The sequence below is a fragment of the Thunnus thynnus genome, chromosome 16 (genome assembly GCF_963924715.1).
Source record: "Thunnus thynnus chromosome 16, fThuThy2.1, whole genome shotgun sequence".
Lineage (NCBI taxonomy): Eukaryota > Metazoa > Chordata > Actinopteri > Scombriformes > Scombridae > Thunnus > Thunnus thynnus.
In genome coordinates this window covers 22,294,671-22,316,306 of record NC_089532.1, presented here as the reverse complement: position 1 = coordinate 22,316,306, position 21,636 = coordinate 22,294,671, and the positions used below count along the sequence as shown (strand labels likewise).

General features: G+C 38.7%; 1 protein-coding gene across 1 annotated transcript in view; it reads left to right on the top strand.

The window, feature by feature from the left end:
- Nucleotides 1-2,493: 2,493 nt before the first annotated feature.
- The window catches only part of sntg2 (syntrophin, gamma 2), an 85,413-nt gene continuing 66,270 nt past the window's right edge, over nt 2,494-21,636 (top strand). The window contains exon 1 of the mRNA XM_067614461.1: nt 2,494-2,875. Coding sequence (XP_067470562.1) covers nt 2,807-2,875 — 69 coding nt within the window. The 5' untranslated portion in view covers nt 2,494-2,806. The remainder of the gene's footprint in view (nt 2,876-21,636) is intronic.

Here is a 21,636-nt window from a genome sequence, read left to right as displayed (position 1 = left end):
GTTTTGTATAGTCTTAGACTTACATTAATTTCCTTTAGATTTACCCTAACCTTAACCATTGCCCCAAAAATCCTTTGTCCCTAATTAGACAAGCTGGCCCGAATTAACTGGTCCTAAGTCAGCAGAAATGGACAGGGAAAACAAGAAAGATAGGGCTGCCAGTGGCAGAAGCGCCGCAGCAGACATACTTCCAGTGTGGACACTGCAAGCGTGAGAGACGCAGCAGTTCAGTGACACACACGCACACGCGCTGCTCACGCATCCAGTGTGTCCCAAGCATGAGAGTATCACTGCCCTTACATTTTAAAGGAATAGCTTGAAATTTTGGAGAATATACTTAATGTTGTTTGCTTTGTTGCTGCGAATTACATGAGAAAATTGATACCACTCTAATCTGTCTGTTAAGTATGAGGCTACAGCCAGCAGCTGGCTAGCTTAAAAACTCAAAACACAGGGAAACAGCTGGCCTGGTTCTTACCAGCTAATTAACTAACAAGTTCTGTCTTGTTTGTTTAAAACATACAAAAAACTCAGTGTCAAACATCAATTTGTGTGTTGGACGAAGTCTAGGCTGGGTGCAGTGACTTCTGGGTGCAGCTGATCTAGAAAGTCACTGCATCTGGCCAAGAAAATATAAAGCACATTACCCACTGGTCATACCGTAAATAGTGTTTTTTACACTTCAGTTTACAAGATATACTGTAACATGTTAATTATTGAATTAGTGTTAGAGACGCTGGTAGGTGTATTTTGTTACCATTGGACAGAGCCAGGCTAGCTGTTTCCCCCTGCCTCAGCTCTTTATGCTAAGCTAAGCTAACCGGGTACTGGCTATAGTTCCGTATTTAACATACAGGCATGAAAGTGGCATGAATCTTCTCATCTAACTTGTGACAAGAAAGCAAATAAGTGTATGTCCCAAAATGTTGTGACTTCATTTCTTCTTGTTTTGAAAGGTTTTTAGAATAAAGCTGTTGGTACATTTGTCCGAAAGACCTTAATTCAAGCAGAAAATGGCCAGGTCAAGAGAGCAAACAAAATCACCAGGTCAAAGTAGCAACCAAACTGAATGCATTCAAATGACTACTGGTACTGTGGATGAGCCATTCTTAACAGTTCCTGCTGTTGCGAACAAAATCCAGGGGTGTTTTGTGCTGTCTACCTCTGCGGTACATACTTTGTCTCAGTGGCTTGTGGTATTTGTGGTTCTTTTTGCTTTAGAGAGAAAGTTTGTATTACTGTGTAGAAACATATTCAATATATGAGGTGTTTTATTTATTGAGTCCATAAAGTATGCTACACATGGTACATATTGTTTCATTCTTTCTTTTTTTGGCTCTGACTTTTGAGCTTTCTTTCAAACAGTGAAGCTGTTTTTACCTGCACAGCTCTGCTCTACCTCTAGAAATGTTTGTGTAACTAAAATTCAAGGCTGCATACTGAATTCCACAAGGTCTCCCTACTATATTTGCAGTAGCCAACAATCAGTTGCGGATAGATTCTGCTGAAATCCTTAACCTGTGCTAAAAAAACATCATCTCGTCAGATTCAGCAGAAAAAGTATCGTTTTCAGTATGCTGTCATTTCAAACAGCATGCTGAGTGGATGCTGAGTGGATGCCTGTTATTGTAGTGTGAAGCTTAAGGAGCATTCCTGACAAGCACACATGCTCCAGTCCTCTTTTGATACCTTTTCATTCTGTCTGATCATAATGCTATGGATGAATGGTTACATACAGTATACTACACTGTAGCTTTCCATCATTGTTACCCTCCCAGATGTGCACAAAACTCTAAACCTGAGCATAAAAAAATGATTATAGGCCTGTAATTCAAAGTGAAACCATCACTCGGGCAGTGTATGCTCTTCGGTCTCTTTTATAACCTAACTATTGTTCCTGACAGAGTGCTGGTTATTGGAAGAGATATCATATTTTGTGTATAAACCTGTCTGTCTATACTGCTAAAATCCAATGTAAGCCTGGTGCAGCCGGATCTGAGTCTGAAGGATGTAGGAATCAGACAGCACCCATTCCCTCAGGCCAGCTTCAGTATGAGGAGTCAGTAGTAAGACCAGCTCAGAAAAATCATCTCTGACCCATCTTCCTTCCACCAGGAAAATGAGCAAGGCCCCCTCAAGCAATGCCTTTAAGGCTTCTACAGAAATTAATTTGCGACTGCATCCATTAAGGTTGCTCGGGGAAGGGTCGGTTATACTTGCAAGCCTCACCTGAACACAATCTTGAAGGACTGAGTACTAGATTAGCTTCATATTGATTTCATGTTGTTTTGTAGCACATGAATGCATTTAGAAATGGTAATGTATCCCACCCCTACTTACACTGCCACTGCTGCTGCCACTCCTAGCACCAATTACTGTGAACTGCTGTCATGATAAATATCTACATAATTTATACTCTTTAAACGCCACTATGCCTTCAGAACTTAAACACCAGTGAATGGGTTAATGTGCTGTGCTTTGACGCAGGAATGGTTAATAGGAAGACAGGCAGCAGGTGGAGAGGCATGCAGACTGATGAGCAGCAGCGTAGGAGCCAGTGTGTGCAAGCTGAGCCGTGGAGAAATAAGCAACGCTTGCCGTAACTAATTTGTCCCTGCAGCGGGCGAAACAGTTGTAATTGCAGGATACAGAAAGCTTTAACAAAGCCTGACAGAGCTTATAGGCATGGTTTCTCCGTCCGCCTCTGTCGTTGAACGGGACGCCGGCGAATAACGCTTATTGCTGGATAAATGACTTGAGAAACTCTCGTCGAAGTCAGCGGACAGAGAAAGCGGTTTTATGGGAAATGAATGTGCCCGGGAAACAGCAACCTGAGCTGACCGAGCGACCCGCCAGCCTTTTGGTTCCAACTTCGGCAAGTAAATCTGTATTATTCATGTGTATAATAAACTTAAAACAGCAGACCAGTTCACCCTTTTCGCCCCGCATGAGATGTGTTATGTGGAGGGGTCGTCAGTAAAAACATGCACGCAGTTTTCTTTGATGTACAGAAAACACCAAACTGCCTTTAAAAAAACGCCTGCTAGGTGTTCCCTCGCTTATTAATACTTGTAAATACCTTGCATGACTTCAGGTAATTGTTTCCCTGAACCGTTAGCAGCATCTGCTCATTTCGGCGTACATTTGCTTCACCATGGTGCTCTCACTTGAACACATTTATAACTTTTTATAAATGGCGTTTTGCAGTCCTCCCTCATTCAAATAACATTACACCGCGCAGGGCGGGAGCAAACAACGCATATGCTTGTACAAGTTTAGAGAAAATTTCGTTGAAACACGGTGCTTCATCCATCATCTTGTACACGCCGAATTTACCAGAGGACCGCAGGTATCTCCTACAAGCATTTTCTCCTGCTGGTATAGTAATGTAAATTTGCCCATAAGCAAGAAAACATTAAAGTAGCAGATGTGTGACTGGAGGCTGGTGTGACGCTCTTTCCATTTGCTGTGGTGACGTTACAGTAGTTTTACCCTACAGACACAGGCTCAATATAACTTAACATTTTATAGACCTTTCCTAGACGTCCAATTTGACCAGAGACGTTATTGAGATTTATTATTATCATCATAAAAATCATAGCTATTCAATAAGTGACTGATTTAATGTGTTGCCTGCTTGTACAGTATGATACTGCCTTTGTGTATATAACATTCATTATGTTTTCCATAGTCAGGCACAGACATATTTGAGCTGAGCTTTCCTGAAGAACTTCATGTACATGCTTAATTGGGTATTGTGGTTAGACATCATGAACAAGAATGCAAACAGTTTTGACCTTTTTGTAGGCCTTTACCCTTTTAACAGTTTTTATTTGCTGTATGCAAGGCTGCTGAACTCAAGATGCAACATATGACATATGTGTGTTTCTGAATATTTAATCAAGCACAGTCTATTTAACTAGGCAAAGCTATTTTTGTTTCAACCAAGGATTATATATACAATACATTACACTTGATAACGATGATGATAATCTGCTCGCTTACATCTCTTCAAGGACACCTTGCATTGTCTTATGTTTTTATGTAAAGTTCTGGACTGTATGTCCTCTTGGGTTAAATATGACCCATCATTTGCTGCATGGTACTCAGCTGTCATTTCTCATTGCTTCCACTGGACACATAGCACCTTTAATTTCATCAGTCCCTAGAGTCCTGTGTTGTGGGCACTTTCCGTTCACGAAGCATTTGCTTTTAAAACTGGATACGTGAGCCTCAAGGGACACAAGTCTGCAGCTTATTTTTGCTTAGTGTGTGTTCACTTTTCACACATATCCCACTCTCTATTTACCAGTGACTGACGGCTAAAATTACACAGTAAGCAGAGTTTTCCTGTTGCAATAGGCTTTCGCTCCATCATGCGTATTTGTGAACAGATGGTGTGCAGTTTCAAGGTGTTAAGTCCAGACTTTCCTGTGCTTCCACAGTAATGAAACATTAAAGTTTTAAAAAGAAATGCTTTAATTATGTGAGGTTGAGGTTTGAATTATTGTTAAAAAATGTTAAAAATAGAAGGTAAATTATTTTTACAAACAAGTTTTGTCAGCCTTAAAAGTCTTAGATTTAGCTTTTTTGACGAAATCACTAATAAATTAGATGTGGCTTTTTATTAAAATAATGCACCATTTGTCCCTGAACAGTGTTGAAATTAAAAGATATTTTATTATCAGTGCATGTCTATGTTTGGTTTGCAGGGGAACAAAACAAAAAAGTTGTGAAAATACCTGAATTCCTGCTTTACAAAGACATTCTTGAATAGCCTGGACAAAATTATTGGTACCCGTTAGAATTTGTAAGAAATAATTGATTTGTTGTGATACTTTAAGCCGACTGTTGTGTTTTAATTAGTATCATGGGTGTTTACAATCTTATAATCACTCATGCAGCCAGTTTAAGAGGAGAAAATTACTCACTCTGCTGTTTTGTGCCACTGTGTGCATCACATTGAACATGGAAAACAGAAGAAAAACTAGAGAGTGGTCTGAAGACATAAGAAAAAAGGTAATAGCCAAGCATCTTCAACGTAAAGGTTACAAGACCATCTCCAAAGAGCTTGATGTTCCTGTGACCACTGTTGCCAATATTATTAAGAAGTTTAAGGCCCATGAAACTCTAGCCAACATCTCTGGACATGATTGCAAGAGGAAAATCGGCATGAGATTGAACAGAAGCTTGAATTGTCGAGAATGAACCAAAGAAAACTTTATAACAGACCCAAGCTGATCTTCAAGTTCAAGGTACAATAGTTTCAAGTTGCACCATCCATTTCTGTCTGAATGAAAATGGGCTTCATGGTAGAAGACCCAGGAAAACCCCACATCTAAGAGGGAGAGACAAAAAAAAAAAGCCAGATTGGACTTTGCCAAAATGCACGCTGACAAGCCACGGTCCTTCTGGGAGAATGTGCTCTGGACAGATGAAACAAAATTAGAGCTTTGCTGCCTCAGGCACTGGGTGCCTTGAATCTGTGCAGGGTGCAATGAAATCAGAAGACTGTCAAGGCATTTTGGAGTGAAACATACAGCCCAGTATCAGAAAACTGTGTCTTAGTGGCAGGTCATGGGTCTTTCAGCAGGATAATGGCCCCAAACATACATCAAAAAGCATCCAAGAGTGGATGAGAAGAAAATGTTGGACCGTTGAAACAGGCAGTCACTGTTTGCCCATTTACACCTGAGGGGTGTTCCATCAATGCAGCTAAAGAAAGCTGCGCTTACTTGAAAAACTCTGACTAGAATTAACGTCAACTTTCACTTGAGGCTCAAGCTGTTCCACTAACGCAGTTTAGCCATGTCTAGTCAACGCTAAGTCTAGGGAGACTGGAATAAGCTTTCAATGTGTGCGTGCACAGAGTACATAAGCAGCCCAGAACAGTCGATTGTCGAAAAGACAATACTATGTCGCAAAAAGAAGAGAAAACTAGAGCGGTGTTCTTCTCCACAGCAGAATAAACCTGCTGACGAAACTACAAGAATATAAAGGAGTTTTCACCTAAAAGGGCAAAACTGCCACAATTAACAAGGTGAAGGAGATGGCTTGGCACAAAATTGATGACAGATTAAATGCATATCTGTAGGTGGGCAGTGATAGCCTAAAGGTTAGAGGACCAAACTTATTACTAGAAGTTGACTGTTCAATCCCTGCATCCAGCTTGATGAGTCTGTGTGGGGAAAGTGAAGAGCAGTGCTTGTCCCCGTTCATGGTTTTATCTTTATTTGTTAATAAATGAGCATTCAGATCAGTGACTGTGGTTATATGATCACTAGGCTAGATAATATCAGATGTTTAAAATTATGGTGTTAGCAACTTAAGAGAACCAACTTACAACATTATCATACTCTTTGACACATTTTCTCCTTCACAGGATGTCCATTTACAAGCATCAATGAAAGTTAAAAATTAATTTGCAGTGAAGAAACTGGAGAAGGATATACGTACAGTGGAAACCGCTTGGAGTGATCTGTCTGTCCGGGTCAAATATCACTATAAGCAGATTATTATCATAACCTTTTCTTTTTCTTTATTTGTCATGCAGAATACCTTCTAATTGACATTTGTATATTTATTAGCCTACATGAATATAAAGCTACTGAATTTTATTGACTGTTTCAAAATCTGGTATAGCTGTTTCAATCGCAGTGTGCACATTTTTGAAGCAGCGGATTCTGACTTTTGTCAATGACAAGTTTCTTCTTTTCCCCGGCGGCAGAACAGGCAAAGATAGCAGTGAATTTTGCTTAAATTTCTTCCTCCCCTTTTATTGTCATAAGCTTTGAGGAGACAACGTTTGTCATTGAGAGAAAATGACTTTCTGTCTCCATCATGATTTCATTGTTCACGAAGCAGCAGCCACCTATCATGGGAGTAAAGTACAAAAATAGATTTATGTAGTTTAAAATGTTTTTCCATGTGTTGTCATTTATGAAGAGACCCAAATGAACACTGTAGGCGGACTACTTGATTTCTGTAAGCGACTTATTTAAACAGCATAAATTTTGTATATGAATTTGATTCTGTCTCAGAGCTTTTTGATCCATACAAGCAGCTGATCACTGTAACTGTGATCACTATAAGCAGTTACCACTACATACATTTAAACACAGCAGAAGGATATGGTTTGGACTTTATTTAATTTTCTTTTTGTCTTCACAGCTTGAACAAAATGGTTGAATGAATAAATAAATAACTTGCACAAGCTGGCACACATTTATTTCTTAAATTATAAATGCTAAGCTTTTAAATAAAAAGGTTCACTCCAACACAGAAGTGACAACAATAAAATGGGGATTAATTTAAATATTTTTGTAAAAGTCCCTCACAGTTCTTCTATTTAATGTTTCTGAACATGGACAAGCGATACAAGTGCGAAAACACACTCGATGGAATCATGTTTTGAGAGTCTGTTTCCGTCTGTCGGACATTCTTTGACATGCAGCTGAATCAAGCTTGACCGTAAACCTGCCACAGAGCAGGCTAGTTCTGCTGAATAAGTTATCATGGTTACTGAGCTGGGACTCATATAAGCCTCAGTGATGGAACGGAACTCTCACTTAAATTAGCGCGGCTTATCAAAATCAGCCAGGCTATCCCGTTAGCCAGCTTGATGGAACACCCCTCTGGCATCAAGAGGTAGTAGTATTCATGCTTTTTAGAATGAGAGGTAAATATTCGATTATGCTAAGCTAGCTGACGTTATCAACCAGCGTTGTATCAAGTGTTGGGTCAGATATGTCGACCGTGTTTAAGTTAGCTCTTCACTACTCAGTCCAGAGTCATTCTGTATATTTGCTAGCTAACGTTAGCTATGTGAGTTGGTGTTATTAGCTATGTAACAGTTACACCAGCATTTACTGTGTTGATATTTATTCACAGCTAATATCTACATGAAAACTAATTTGTGTAACCTGTTTTAATTTAGTGGTGTGTAAACGTCCACATAGTAAGCACATACATTATAACTAGACTCAATTTCTATTTGAACTTATATAGAGCTTGTTCTTGTGCCCCTAATGTATGATTGCAAATTTATCTCCAGAATGTGACTCAAACTTGTTGTGTTGCAACCATGTGTATAATTTTAATAATTTCTCATGTTCAGATGTCAAACACTGTCAGTCTTCTTGAGTAAGCATGACAGCTCCCCCTGTAAATACAGTGTGAGCAAATATGTCAAACTGTACTGACACTAAAATATGTGCGATGATGGAATAATTTTTCACACACAGCCTTGCACGACTGCATGAACTGTTGGTGATATTGACTTGTTGGCCAGCTCAACCTTTACAGGGGGAGCAGGAAGATACAGCAAGGACAGCCCCAAATCTCAGATCTCTACAAATGGGATTAAATAGAGAGGAATACAATATGATTATCAGACAATCCAACCCTGGCTTGTCCCTTTCTAAATGCATAAAAATATGTGACATGCATGTCATATAAAATTTCCAAACCTCTGTGGTCACACGCCCGAGGGTTTCCTTGGCAGGAGCTGCAGAAGCATAATTATACCCCAGTGGAGTGTGAAAGTCGATGCTTTTGTATTCAGGAAGTCAATCATATTTTAACCAAATCAGTCCTGTTGGAGCATGAACATGTATTCTCTTTAACTTTTCATTCTCCCAGAGCTACTCAGGTAATTGGAAAGGACACAGAACAATCAGACTTTATATTCTAAAACTGAAATTCAGTTTCTTAAAAAAGAGGTCATGTTTAGTGTCTTTCATTGGCAGCACAATATTCAATTCTGCTCCTATCAGCGGAGTCAGGCTCTTCAAGATGAATAGTGTCATTTAATGACCCTAGAGTAAGAATGCATACACGTTCCACATTGTTGTTTGATTCCTGTCTGACTCCGCGTTTTTCTCATCTGCTGTGTAAAGTGTTTAATACTGTACAAAATCATTATATAGACATCATTTTCTGTCAGGTAGCTTCACAGTTTTAGTTTAATCTCTTTATGGCGTGTGAACTAATGGCAGGAACTTGAGGAACCCATGAGAGTTGTGAATTGGGCCAAAGGGCAGACTCCAGTCTTATATCATGAATTTGTCTTTTTCTAAGCTTATAATTAGTCCCCGTAGGAAGTACTAAGAGACATATATAATACAGTATTATGCACAGTCATATTCCATTATTCAACTACAAAACCAGGCAGTAATTAAAGTTTTAATTAGATGATGATTTAATTTTTAAAAATGTCATGAGGATATGTAGTGTCATAAATCCTGACACATCAAAACAAGTCATGCTGTCACATGTTTAGAAACCTTTCTCGAAATGTTTCCTTAGCAAATAAAAGGAAACTCGTCCTCTGCATTATTAATACCCACAGCGTTTCATTAGCATTTTTATTTAGATTCAAGGCGGGAAACTTATGCATTTTAATGTCCTATTCATTTCCAAGTGAGATATAAAGAATTGTACCTTGTCCCTTTACCAGCCGACAGGGAACTGTCGTGGACACTTCACAGTTTGTTACCACTTCAGACAGCTGCACTCAAAAGATGCACTAAAGCAATGGTTGCATATCTAACTGAGATTTGTCCTTGAAATGGGAATAAAATAATTTTTGGAAATATAAACAGTCCTAGATTAGTTCCTCAAAATCTACATTCGCCCCAAAATTACTCCTCCCATAGTGCCAACAGGAGAACTCCCAGCCCCCATTCAAACCCAGCTCCTAACTGTCACTGCATTGTTTAAAATGCATTTGTTTTCTTATTGTCTGTGCCTGTATTGTATGTATGAGAGAGGGAGAGAGAGAACGACACATGCATATCAAAAAGCAAAGGGAATTCTTAGAAAATTTGCAGACTAGTTGGACTCATTTCCTTCGTCTAGTTGATCATCTCTCGCTCTCTCAAAACCGCATGCAGTAATCTCACACATGTTGGACAGATTTGGGGAAGCAGCGGCTATCACACAGTCATCCGTGCTGTTATTTGAGCAGTAAAGCTCTTTGAGACAAGCCTATCCAAACAATGAATATACAATAGAGAGGAAATACATCAAGTGGTTTTGATTCCCCATAGAGCCACTCTGAGTGGAAGATTGAACAAGGATGATTGCGGAAGATATAATATCACATTTCTGTGAGTTCTGTTCGTATGAGGGTAGAGCTTCATCCTGTCTACAGTGTATTGACCTCCTAGGATTTTGTCATACAGCATGGTACTGCATATAGCAGGTTTACTGATGCATAGGGAAATTATCTACTTAATGCTTATACAGTGAAATACCTGCAGTAATTTCAGTCAGGTTTTGAGATAATTAAGTTTACCTCGGAGAACTGAAGTCCCACATCATTACACACCTAGTTGCTTTTCTGCATATCCCACATTTTTAATCTCTGTTCAAATAAAACAAAATTTCTAAGTTGTTTGATGAACAAATACAACGGCATTTTCAGCAGCTGCATCCTTACATGAGAAAGTCTACAATGTTTATTCAGTCATTTTTAAAATAAATGATTTACTTTAAAGTGGCTGCAATTAACATATTTTTTAATAATAATGTATCAATATGTCAGGTGCGTTGCTTGTCTTGATGAACCTACAAAGAATTATCAGCGACTCTGCAGCTCCCCTCGGCTTTACAGAGCTTTATAGCGAGTTTAAGCTCATTGTTTAGTTGTCTGGTCCCAACTTCACTCTCACCGCTCTCACAGTGTCGCTTTCAGCCACAGCAGGCAGCTACTTGCAGGCAAATGGACAAAGTTAGCAACTAATTGCTGAACATAGTGGAGCATTTAGCAGCTTATGAGCCAGATGTTTCGCTCAGGAATTGATAAGAGGCCAAAAACAGAGCTAAAAGAGAGCAAATGTTTTACTCACGTTCACCAGGTGGACAGAAACACGACTCCACATGTATGATAATGTTGCTCCATAACTGCTGGATGTGTAAATAAGCAACTCTTTGCTAAAAAGTTCAACATATCAACTTAAAACATGATGGTATGTCATTGTTGTGTTCAAAACTTATTTCCGCACCCCCAAGTGGCCAAAAAAAAAATCACTTAATGCAGATTTAAGGGAAGAGTTCAACATTTTGGGAAATGTGTTCATTTGCTTTCTTGCCGAGTCAGGGGAGAAGATTGATACCATTCTCCACATGAATGGTATCAATCTTCTCATCTACCTCTCGGCAAGAAAGCAAATAGGTTATATTTCTCAAAATGTTGAACTATTTCTTAAAGATCCAAAACAGGTTGTACTAATTTCTGAATTGTACTTCAATTTAATACAAGAGAAGAAAGCTTTAAGAACGAATGAGGACAATCTGTGCTGGCAAATTGGCTTAATGCAACAATAAAAAGTTAATGTACGATTAAGATTAACTGGCTATAAATTTGAAAGGGGTAAAGTTGGGTAATAAAAATATCTATCTAAAGTAACTGTTTCATCCACAAGAAGATCAGATCTGCTGTAACACCGGTGTAACCAGTGTAAGCCTGTGAAGAGTCACGCACCGTGTATTTACTGTACCACAGTCAGAAGCTGCAGGTTTACCCAGCACGTCTGAGGCTTAAGCTCCAGCTATTTTCTAAAATACATTTAAAACGGCTTGTGAAGACATGCTGCTGCGTTGATGAATATAATCCATCATGATAAATGGGATGACTGGTGAATTTTCCTACATAACTTTATAAAGAGGCACATTTGTTGCAGTTGTATTTAAAGTAGGTCCATGCAGAAGAAACTGAAAGTGCAGACAGACATTATGTCTTGATGCTGCTACCAGTCTTATGTGGAATAAGAGTACATTCTCATTGAAAGAAATGAAAATAGTTCAACTAAATGTGGTAATTAGCAGGATGGTAAAGATGATGGATTATGTTCCTCACTGCAGCAGTGTCTCTGGGCTGTTTTTTAATGGATTTTTGAAAATCCATTAATATTTTTAACTTTTTTTTATTTTAAATCTGCAAGGCAACATTGCTTGTTGGTACAGTGGAAACCACTCATAGTGATCACAGTTACAGTGATCAACCACTTACATGGATCAAAAAACTCTGGATAGAATCATTCCTATACAAATGCTGCTAAATAATTCACTTACAGTAATCAAGTTTTTTTTTTCTCAAGTTTTTATACATGGGTTAGGGTTAGGAACAACATATGGGGAAAAAAAATACATTTTTTATACTTAAATCCCCTGATACATGTATGATATGTACTTAGTGGCTGCGGCACCATTATTGCCTCGCAGTAACCTGTCTGCTTCCAGCTGGTTACCTAAGGCTGGTGCTGCATGCACATTGAAATCATGACGGGGAAACAGAAAGTCATTTTCTCTCACTGAAAAACGTAGTCTCCTTGAAGCTTATGAAAAACTGCCAAAAACGAGATGCAGCAGCAAAACTGCAGTAAGACGTAGGAGTAAAACAACAAGCGTTTAAAACAGCTGCACTGTCAATTAGATGGTAATCTGCATGAGAAATAAAGAAAAAGAAAGAAAATTAAGTTGTAATAATCATCTGCTTATAGTGATCAATTTAACCCAGACAGGCATGACCACTATAAGCATTTTCCACTGTGCTTCCAAATGGTAACGAGGAAATTTTGCCAGAGTTTGGCACAATGTCTAAAACGAGCATGTTTGCAATTTATGAAATGTGCATGTTAGCAAAAATGCAAGCTTACAGTTTGCAAAATGTATGTGCCTGCACTTTTGCAGTGTAAGCCAGATGCATATTAATTATTTGCAAATAAGGTGCAGTATATCCCCTATCCATCTATATCTGATAGTTGTTATAAATACAGCAAATACTTGTAACTCTTTGCTCCAAGTGGGAGCTTTCAGCTTGGATTTCAAACACGATTAATGATAAAATGCTCAACTTTTCTAAAAAGAAATCCCAGGCAAATTAGGTTGATAAATCTGACATTCTCGTATAATTGTAGAACTGCACATCCATTTCACTGCTGACACAACCCTGGGGTACTTTTAATTGACCCCCACCACACACAAAAGAGGACAAGCTTGAATAGACTGCTGGGTTTTGCTTTTCATCTTGTGTTCTACATCTCAGTCGGATTTCAGATGTGATGAAGATTTTTAAAAAGATCCAGATGAAAGGGCTCGGTTTGACAAAAGTAGTAATTATGACACCTGCCAACATCACCCAGTGCTTGTTATACATACAGCTCATTCATTTCCTATCTGAAGAAAATGTATTGTTGTATTGCTGCAGAGGAATCCAAATGTCTGGCTGTTGGTGCACTAGTTCACCATAATGAGACCATCAATAGCTAAAACTATGAGTTGCACAGTTTTTCCTTGCATTTATATACAGTAAACTGACGTAGACTGTTCAGACTATTTGGAGGTCTTCATACTGTACAGTTTGATATTTCAGTTCAATCAATATTTCATACTCATTAAGAGCCTCTAGGTTAAGATGAATGTGATTTTTTTGTTTTTCAGGCATGCAGCCAGAGAGAGTAAATTGTGAATGATGTCTGGCTATGGCCCTGAAACAGTTACACTCACAGAAATCTATGAATCATGGGCTGGATTTGTGTGAAATCCATGATGAGAGGTGTGTTAATGTTAAACTGATTTGATGGAATTTAAGCTTGATTCACTGGAAAGGGGTGTAGATGGATTAAGGCAAGATTTAAAAAAAAAAAAAGAAAAAAAAAAGCATTACCTCTCTATATGTGTTGGTGTGATGACTTCTCTGAAATGATGTCACAGATCTGAATGTAAAACGTGTGGAGATTGTAGTGAGCTCTGGCTATGTTTATGTGTCTGTGTGTCATTTGACAGTTGTGGTGCTTTTCAAGGTTATCAGTGTCTGGAAAGTTTTCCTCCACCTCAGCCAAAGTGAACACAAGTCAACTATCTCCACATTGGGAAGGAGAGATTGAGGAGGCAGAAATGACTGGATTATTAAAATATGCAGGGAAACTGTTCACATTCATGAAATAACTGTTATTTGTTTTGCATAAATAAATACAACCAAGCTAATATACAACACAAGCAACTAAGCCTAAATTCTTGTAGTGTACAGAACACCATCCCACATCCTAATCATCATATTAAACTCAAGCCATTAATAATATGCCACAACAGTTCTATGGCTAAATGATACCCAAAAGCTTTTGCATACGTGAAAATTAATATTTGTCAGGGAGGCCTTGATGTCTGATCAAAAGCTTGACTTTGATGAATAAAACACATGGCCAGATTAATCCACTTAATCCACAAAAATTAGCTTTGAGCCCCTTTTGACGCCTGTATGAAAACCGCTATCTCGCTTGTAAATATAATGTAGGCCTATATGTAGCCTATCCTTCACTAAGGTAGACAAATGTAACAGTTTTACAGCATACAATAATATGCACCATGTGAGCACAATATGAATTTGGGGCTGAAACAATGAGTCAGTTAATTGATTAGTCAATCAACAAATAGTTGATCGCTAATTCTTCATTCATCATTTATCATTCCCACATGGCCAACATTTGCTGGTTCCAGCCAAAGACTATACATAAAGACAGCCTGTCAGTGTCTCACCCTCTGTGTGAGATGCTTTGGTCATTAAATGTGTTTTTAAAACTTATTTTGCGGTTGCACTCACTTTCAGTCCCGCTGAGAGTGAGCTGTGCTCGGGGTCGCACTCAATCTCAGTCCTGCAAGGTACTGAAATTTGGCACCAATTGATCTAACGTGAATCGGTACTCAATAGTATTAATGTAATCCGGTCGATACCCTTAAAAGTACCGAGTTTGGTACCCAACTATAAGTGCGACTTGATTTGAGCACTGGACATTGGAGAGCAGCAGGTGAACGCACTGTCAATCATATCTGTCAATCAATGCCCACATGACAGACATCAAAACCGAACATATGTCTTCATCACTGATTAGCTGCATCCATTGACAGCTGCTGCTGTTTTGTTTTTGTTTTTTTTAACAAATACTCTCATATACTTTATACTCCTGTAAAATGTTGGGAAGGTACTAAAGTATGAAAAATAGTCCAAGCCTAGCAGTAGTGTGCCAGAACATGTAGAGATGCCCCCGGAAAGGCAAGGAAGAAAAAGACTACAAGCCAGCAAACAAAGACGTAAACAATGCAAGTTGTTAAATATTCAAGAGTATGTTTAATAAGGGAGGAAATGCACTCATTCGGTTTGTTAGGTGTCAAGAATACACACAATGTGTTTTGGTGAGAAACTGTGAGGAAGAACATAACTTTGTTTACAAAAGACTCCACTGGGTACCCTTTTTAAGACACTATAATCATTTTTTTTTATAATAACCATCTATAAAACGACAATATATAATGTTAGAAGCATCACTTTTAGTGATGAACCAACAAAGAATTTCAACTCTGCAGCTCCCCTCAGTTTAAGCAGCTTTGTAGTGAGTTTCAGTTCATTGTTAAGCTGTCTGGCTGCAACTCTACTGTTTTGATTCACTCCCACTGCTCTTGTAGTAATGTTTTTCAACAAAAAAGCTGTAAAAACTAAGTTAATACTACCTTTTCAATGGCAAACACACAAAGAGCAACTAGCTGCTGAACACAGTGGAACATTCAACTGCTAAAGAACCAATTATTCCTCAGATGTTGGTAGAGAGCCAAAACCGAGCTAAAGGAGAGTGAATATTGGACTTACATTCACCAGGTGGACAGAAACACAACTCCAAATGAATGATAATGTTGCTCCATAACTGCTAGATATGCAATAAGCTACTATTTGCTAACAAGTTTGCCTGATCAACTTAAAAGGTGATAATATGTCAATGTTGTGTTGCATTTTGTTTCTGCTGCCCCCAAGTGGTCAAAAAGCAGTTATTGCAGGTTAAAGATATGACCTGCCTTCGTAGAGGCAGATTCACTGGCTTTACTTCCTATTGCACTACAACCATGTCAGATTCTCATTAAATGTCCCATCCTTCTCAATTTGAGTCAGACCCTACACACATGGGTCTATGAAATTAATGTCCCATGTGTACTGTAAATTTCAATTAATACATATTATGAAAAGCAAGCTGCAAGCATGGTACCCTACAATTTCTATAGTTTAGGCTGTGAAAATGAAAACACACTGTGGTCTGAACCTCTGTGCTCTCATGTGACGCTGGGGACAGTGGTGCCTCATTTCCAGTGAACTCACTCAAATCATTGATAAGAATGAAAAAAGCACCCTGGTACTCATGATCGACTGAGCATATACAAGAATTTTTTCCACTTCAACTGTGCCAAGCAAAGTAAGATCTCCCTCTGATTCACTTCTTTCAACTCTGAGAAGTGTACCTTACCCCATCCCACCGGAGTCACAACTTTGCTACCCTGGTACAAACACTTTAAACAGTTGAGATGATGGTTCAGACAGATTGCAACTGCTGTCTCACACAATTTAGAGGTGCAAGTGTTTCTGAAAATCATGACATTTTTCTTGAACCTTGTTTTCTTGTTGCTTCCTGTTGTTAAAAAAAAGGCTGTCTGTACTTGTGCTCTTTGCTGTGGCAGAGCAGTTTTGTGCTTAAAACAGTAATCCTATGTATATCCATGAAATGTGGTCAGCTGGACACAATGTAAATTGCAGTGTGCAGGCCAGTCTGTGTTAATTATATTGCAGGCAGGCTACCTGTCTTAGTGAAGTCTTAATCACTTAAAGGTCCAACAAGCTTGCAAATTCTTGAAGAATTTGAAAAAGACTTTGTGTCATTATTCTGCATTTGTCTTTGTATGCTCAAGTGTTGTGTGCAAAATTTACAAAGGTGAATTGTACAAATTGATCCTGAAACAATTTACTATTATAGGACAGACCACTGCTGCAGCCATCGGTAAACCTGAAATCATGCAGCTGTGATCAGAGCCCAGAATGAGGACATGGTGTGAGTGTTATTTCATACAAGTGAAACAGCACAGCAAAAGGTGTCCTGTGGTGTTACTTGGCTGACGTGTGAGTTTTGATGTTTGTTCAAACTGCAGGAAGTGCCTGTCATGTGCAGCTCTTCATCTGATCGTCCCATTGTGGCTGCAAACCTTTCTGTTTGTTTTGCTTCACAGTTAAAACTTTACAGTGAACAGCTGGAAACATTTAACTGAGAAACAGAATATGTTATGCCCACATACTTGTACTATGTTGCTCAAGTGTTGATTCTAGGTGCTGCAACTAATGATTATTTTCATGATTAATTAATCTGCTGATTCTTTTCTCGATTTAGCCTATAAAATGTAAAAAAAAATAAAAAAAAATAGTGGGAAAAATGGCATTTACAGTTTCTCAGCATGCTTGTTTTGTCCTAGCCACAGTCCAAAACCTTAAGATATTCAATTTACTGTAATGCATGATAAAGAAAAGCAGCAAATCCTCACGTTTGAGCGGCTGAAACCAGAGAATATTGGGCATTTTTGCTTGAAAAATGACAATGAAATAATTTATTATCAAAATAGTTGCTGATTAATTTTCTGTCGATCAACTAATCAATTAATCAACTACAGCTCTAGTTGATTTGCTTTCTTCCAGAGAGTTAAATGAGAATATGGATACCACTCTCGTAGCTATCTGTTCAATACAGAGGTGGAGCCAGGAAATGCTTAGCTTATTAGCTTAGCACGAACACTGGAAACTGGGTAAAACATCTAGCCTTACAGTACCTCTGAAGTTCACTAATTAACACGTTATGTTTGGTTTGTTTTATCCGTACAAAAAAACACAAATTGTAAAAAAGTTTTACGTGGAGTTATCTGCTGGACTATTTCTTGGCCTGGCAAAGTGACTTCCTGGAGTTGCCTGGCAACCTCACAGTGACAACAAGACTCCATGAAGTCATTATGATATAGGTGCTCATAGGTGGGTTTCTTTTGACCTTTGGACAGAGCCAGGCTGTTTCCCCTCTGCTACTACCCAGATATCAAAATTGCTGTGGCCTAGATCCGACCCACATCCAACAGTTATTGCACTTTCATCCGGCCCACATATCGCATAGAATGATGGCACCTGGGCGGTCCGCTCCTGTTTCCCAGATCTGGGCCACAAGCAAGCCATATGTCAACCAAGAACAAACCAGATTAACCAGAACTGGCCCACATCCAGCGAGAGCACTACATCTTTACCAAAAAAAAAAGGCCCACGTTTGATTTGGGATATTTGGGCCATATTTGCTATTTTACATGTGGGCCATTTCAGGCTCACTTCCATTTTGATTTGGCCAGAAAAAGGCCAGCAGTGCTGCATCATTGCCTGAAGTGGCCCACTTCTGTATGCTATCTGGGCTGTCTTTATGCTAAGCTAACCATCTCCTGGCCATAGTTTCATATTTAGTATACAGACATGTATGCAGCGCTCTGTATTACAGTGAATGAGCACGTATAAATGTCAAACTATTTCTTTAAAAAAGCTCATGTGTATAATAAATAGAACCGGTTGAGTTGTTTGATTTCATATTTTATTTAATTGATCTTCTCTACCGGATGTGCAATTTCTGCCTTGTCAGTCATTCAGTAATGTGAACGAAAAGACAGAAATTCAAACCCTCCTCAAGCACACCTCTGATGTGTTCCCCACTGATGACATGTTCATAAGGACTCCTCTAGCAAGTGTGACCAATCCGGCTAATCACAGCTGTCAGGTCAAATTGCACGACTTATACCAGACACTTACAGGAAATTGTGATCCAAGTATGTCAGAAGAACCTTCAAACATCAAAAACCCAGCCCCGGCCTTCTCCTGTCTTTATGAATTCAGACATCTCCACAGTGGGTGTTCCCTGAGTTGTTTTCTGTTTTTAACTAATTCAGAAACCCCTGCAGAGATATGTTCATCTTATTATACTTCAAAACAACAGAATTGCTCAGAAAGCCTTTAATGCCTTGTTAGATGAGTATCCCCATCAACTTGTCAACTCTCCTAGTTAACATTAGGATTGTTAATTGCGAAACATTTTTTTTCATATTAAGTAAAGTTCAGATGTTCTTTGAAAATCCTTTAGACTTGGACTCATTTATAATTTATACCACTGTCTGAAATAAATTGCAGATATCAAGTGAGCCCTTATGCAATACGTCTGACTGATGTTGTCATCTCTGTTTGAGTCTGCTCACCTACTGCGTGTGAAGATATCCCCTGAATTAACTAATTAACTATACATGTTCACCCTGTGGCATTATTTGTACTTTCACCATCTATATGTAACTTTCTGAAAAATGTGGCTTTGATTTTCCTTCAGTGCTGTACATAGATTCTCTTCTGTACTACAGTGACCTTATAAACCAAATGGTAATACAATTTTCTGTAAACCTTTAACAACTTGGCAGATTTTTTCACTTCATCAACACCTTTAAATTGATTTGGTCTTACTGTACTGAGAATCATTTTCAGACTAACAATGTTTTCAGATGTCAGCACTGTAGTTTGATTGGTGCAATATCTGTGTGGGCAAGCACTAAAAATAGTTTGGAATAGCACTTCAATTCCAAAAGGCAGTAAGGGGGGTTGACATTGTTAACCATTGCTTTGTCCCATATGTGATTTCAGCATCCGAACATGGCTCTGTGACTTCTTATGTTACTCTCTGTCATGATTCACAGAGTAACGTACAGAGTGCTGACCTCATGGGACTCTGTTGCTGACAGTCTGATCATTTGCAATCTCCACAACTGAACCCATGAAAGAGAGACAGTGAACACAAGCTAAACCTCCCTCTTCCTACAAAGTGGGATGAACACAGCACAAGAGTGTGCAGGAGCTTGACAACTCGTGTTGAAATAACATGAACAAAAAGAAATGTCTAGTGGGAATCAGTACTAACGTTAGCAAGTTTAACTAGCTTCCACTTTTAAGCTTGCCAGCTTTCTGGGTGAAATACAAACTTCACAGAATGATGGTTACTCACAAATGTTGAATGTTGTAAAGGGACAGACGCTACCTGTACGTAACCAATACTAAATTGTGCTTGAAAAAGGAGAAAAAGCTTTTTGTATCAACAGTAATAGGCTATATAGGGCTATGATGTGCTTCAGTAGGTAGTGCACCATGGAAGTTGTTAGCGCTTCTTCTTGCAACGCTGGCCATCAGATGTCAGTCAGCTGCTGTCATGGGAAATGCCTGCAGGCCTGAAGATTAGATGCTGTTCTCACAAATATGTTGGGGGAAAAAAGCAAGCCTACCTGAACCTGATGCAAAAAAGAGACCTGATCTGAAAGAGACTGAGAGAGAGTGAGTCCCATAAAGACCCAAATAGAGAGACAACACCAACGCTGGCAGCAACATGATGCACTGTGGTCAGAGAGAGTAGCAATACATGTAGTTTTGTTTTTGTTTTTTCTGTTAAAACAAATTTTTCTCCTGTGATGATTATGACGCACCATGTGATCAGAGCTGATGGTGAATCTGCTCAGATCCACTCAGGTATAAGAGATATTGATACACCATATCCAATTTCAGACCAGTTGTGTCCCTGGTCAGGTCTCAGATACTAGGAACCAAGTAGATTTTTCTCTCATTTCTCTAATGTATGCTCTTCTGAGACACTTAACCTTTTGACTGAGGGAGATAAAATTATTTTTACATGAATTCTCACTTATTGTACTTAAAAAGCTATGGTCATCACCTTGTTTTGATGTGTTATGTTATATTGTAAATAAAGCAAAGCCCCCAGAATGACCATGGATTTGAATCAACACCACTTTGACATGGTGTTAAAAACACAATGTACATTTAAGCTTGCATTAGGTTGTCAGCTTCACCCCCCCACAGTTAGGCGGTAAGGTTTTAAAGTGAAAAGACACTATTATGACCACAGTCGACATGATGAATATGATATGCTGTCATAAGATTTTAACTCAATTCAGTTTTGAATATAATGCAAATAAATGCGATTCTGCAGTGGCTGTGTGATCTGAATGCTGAAGGGTTGTTTTTTTGTTTTTTTTTTCATTGGATTAAAGAATTTCTGACAGACTGCCCTAAAGAGAATATGCAACCAGTGTGTTGTTTTTTAACGAGATTGTTTTATGTACAGGTGTCCCACAAGGCTGCTTTTATCCACTCTATTGTTTTCAATCTACACAAATGAAATGAGGAAGCAAGACAGCAGCGTATTTACCAGAATATGCTGATGATCTGGCCTAGACTGGTTTATGGTCCTATACATGCCTGCACAGCCACACATCAACAAGCTGGCAGAAGATAAATGATAAACCCAAGAGCTGATACTTTATTTGGGGGACATCAGTTCCCACTTCCCACATACTTTCCCACATTGTTTCCTTGATGGCTCTGTCACTAAATACTTGAAAATATGTAACTGATCCATGATTACCATAAGAATCCACAACACCCACTGCTGCTGTACATTAAAAACAAACTAAAACTCAACCCACAGGAATGAATTAGGTCTTTTTAAATACAGAGTCTCACTAAAGCTCATCCCATCAAACGAGTGATGTGAGTCATTCAATGAGCCAAGCAATGTTTTAATCGTTTCATAATTCGCACCATTATTTTAGCACCAAAGTAAGCATCAGTACACTGGTTAAGAATCAATTTCCCAGAGAATATGATGGATGTCTTTGAGCACTGATATCAGATGTAACATCACTGGAGGCCCCTACTTTAAGGTTGTTTAAGTAGCGTACATATCAGCTATAATGACGCTG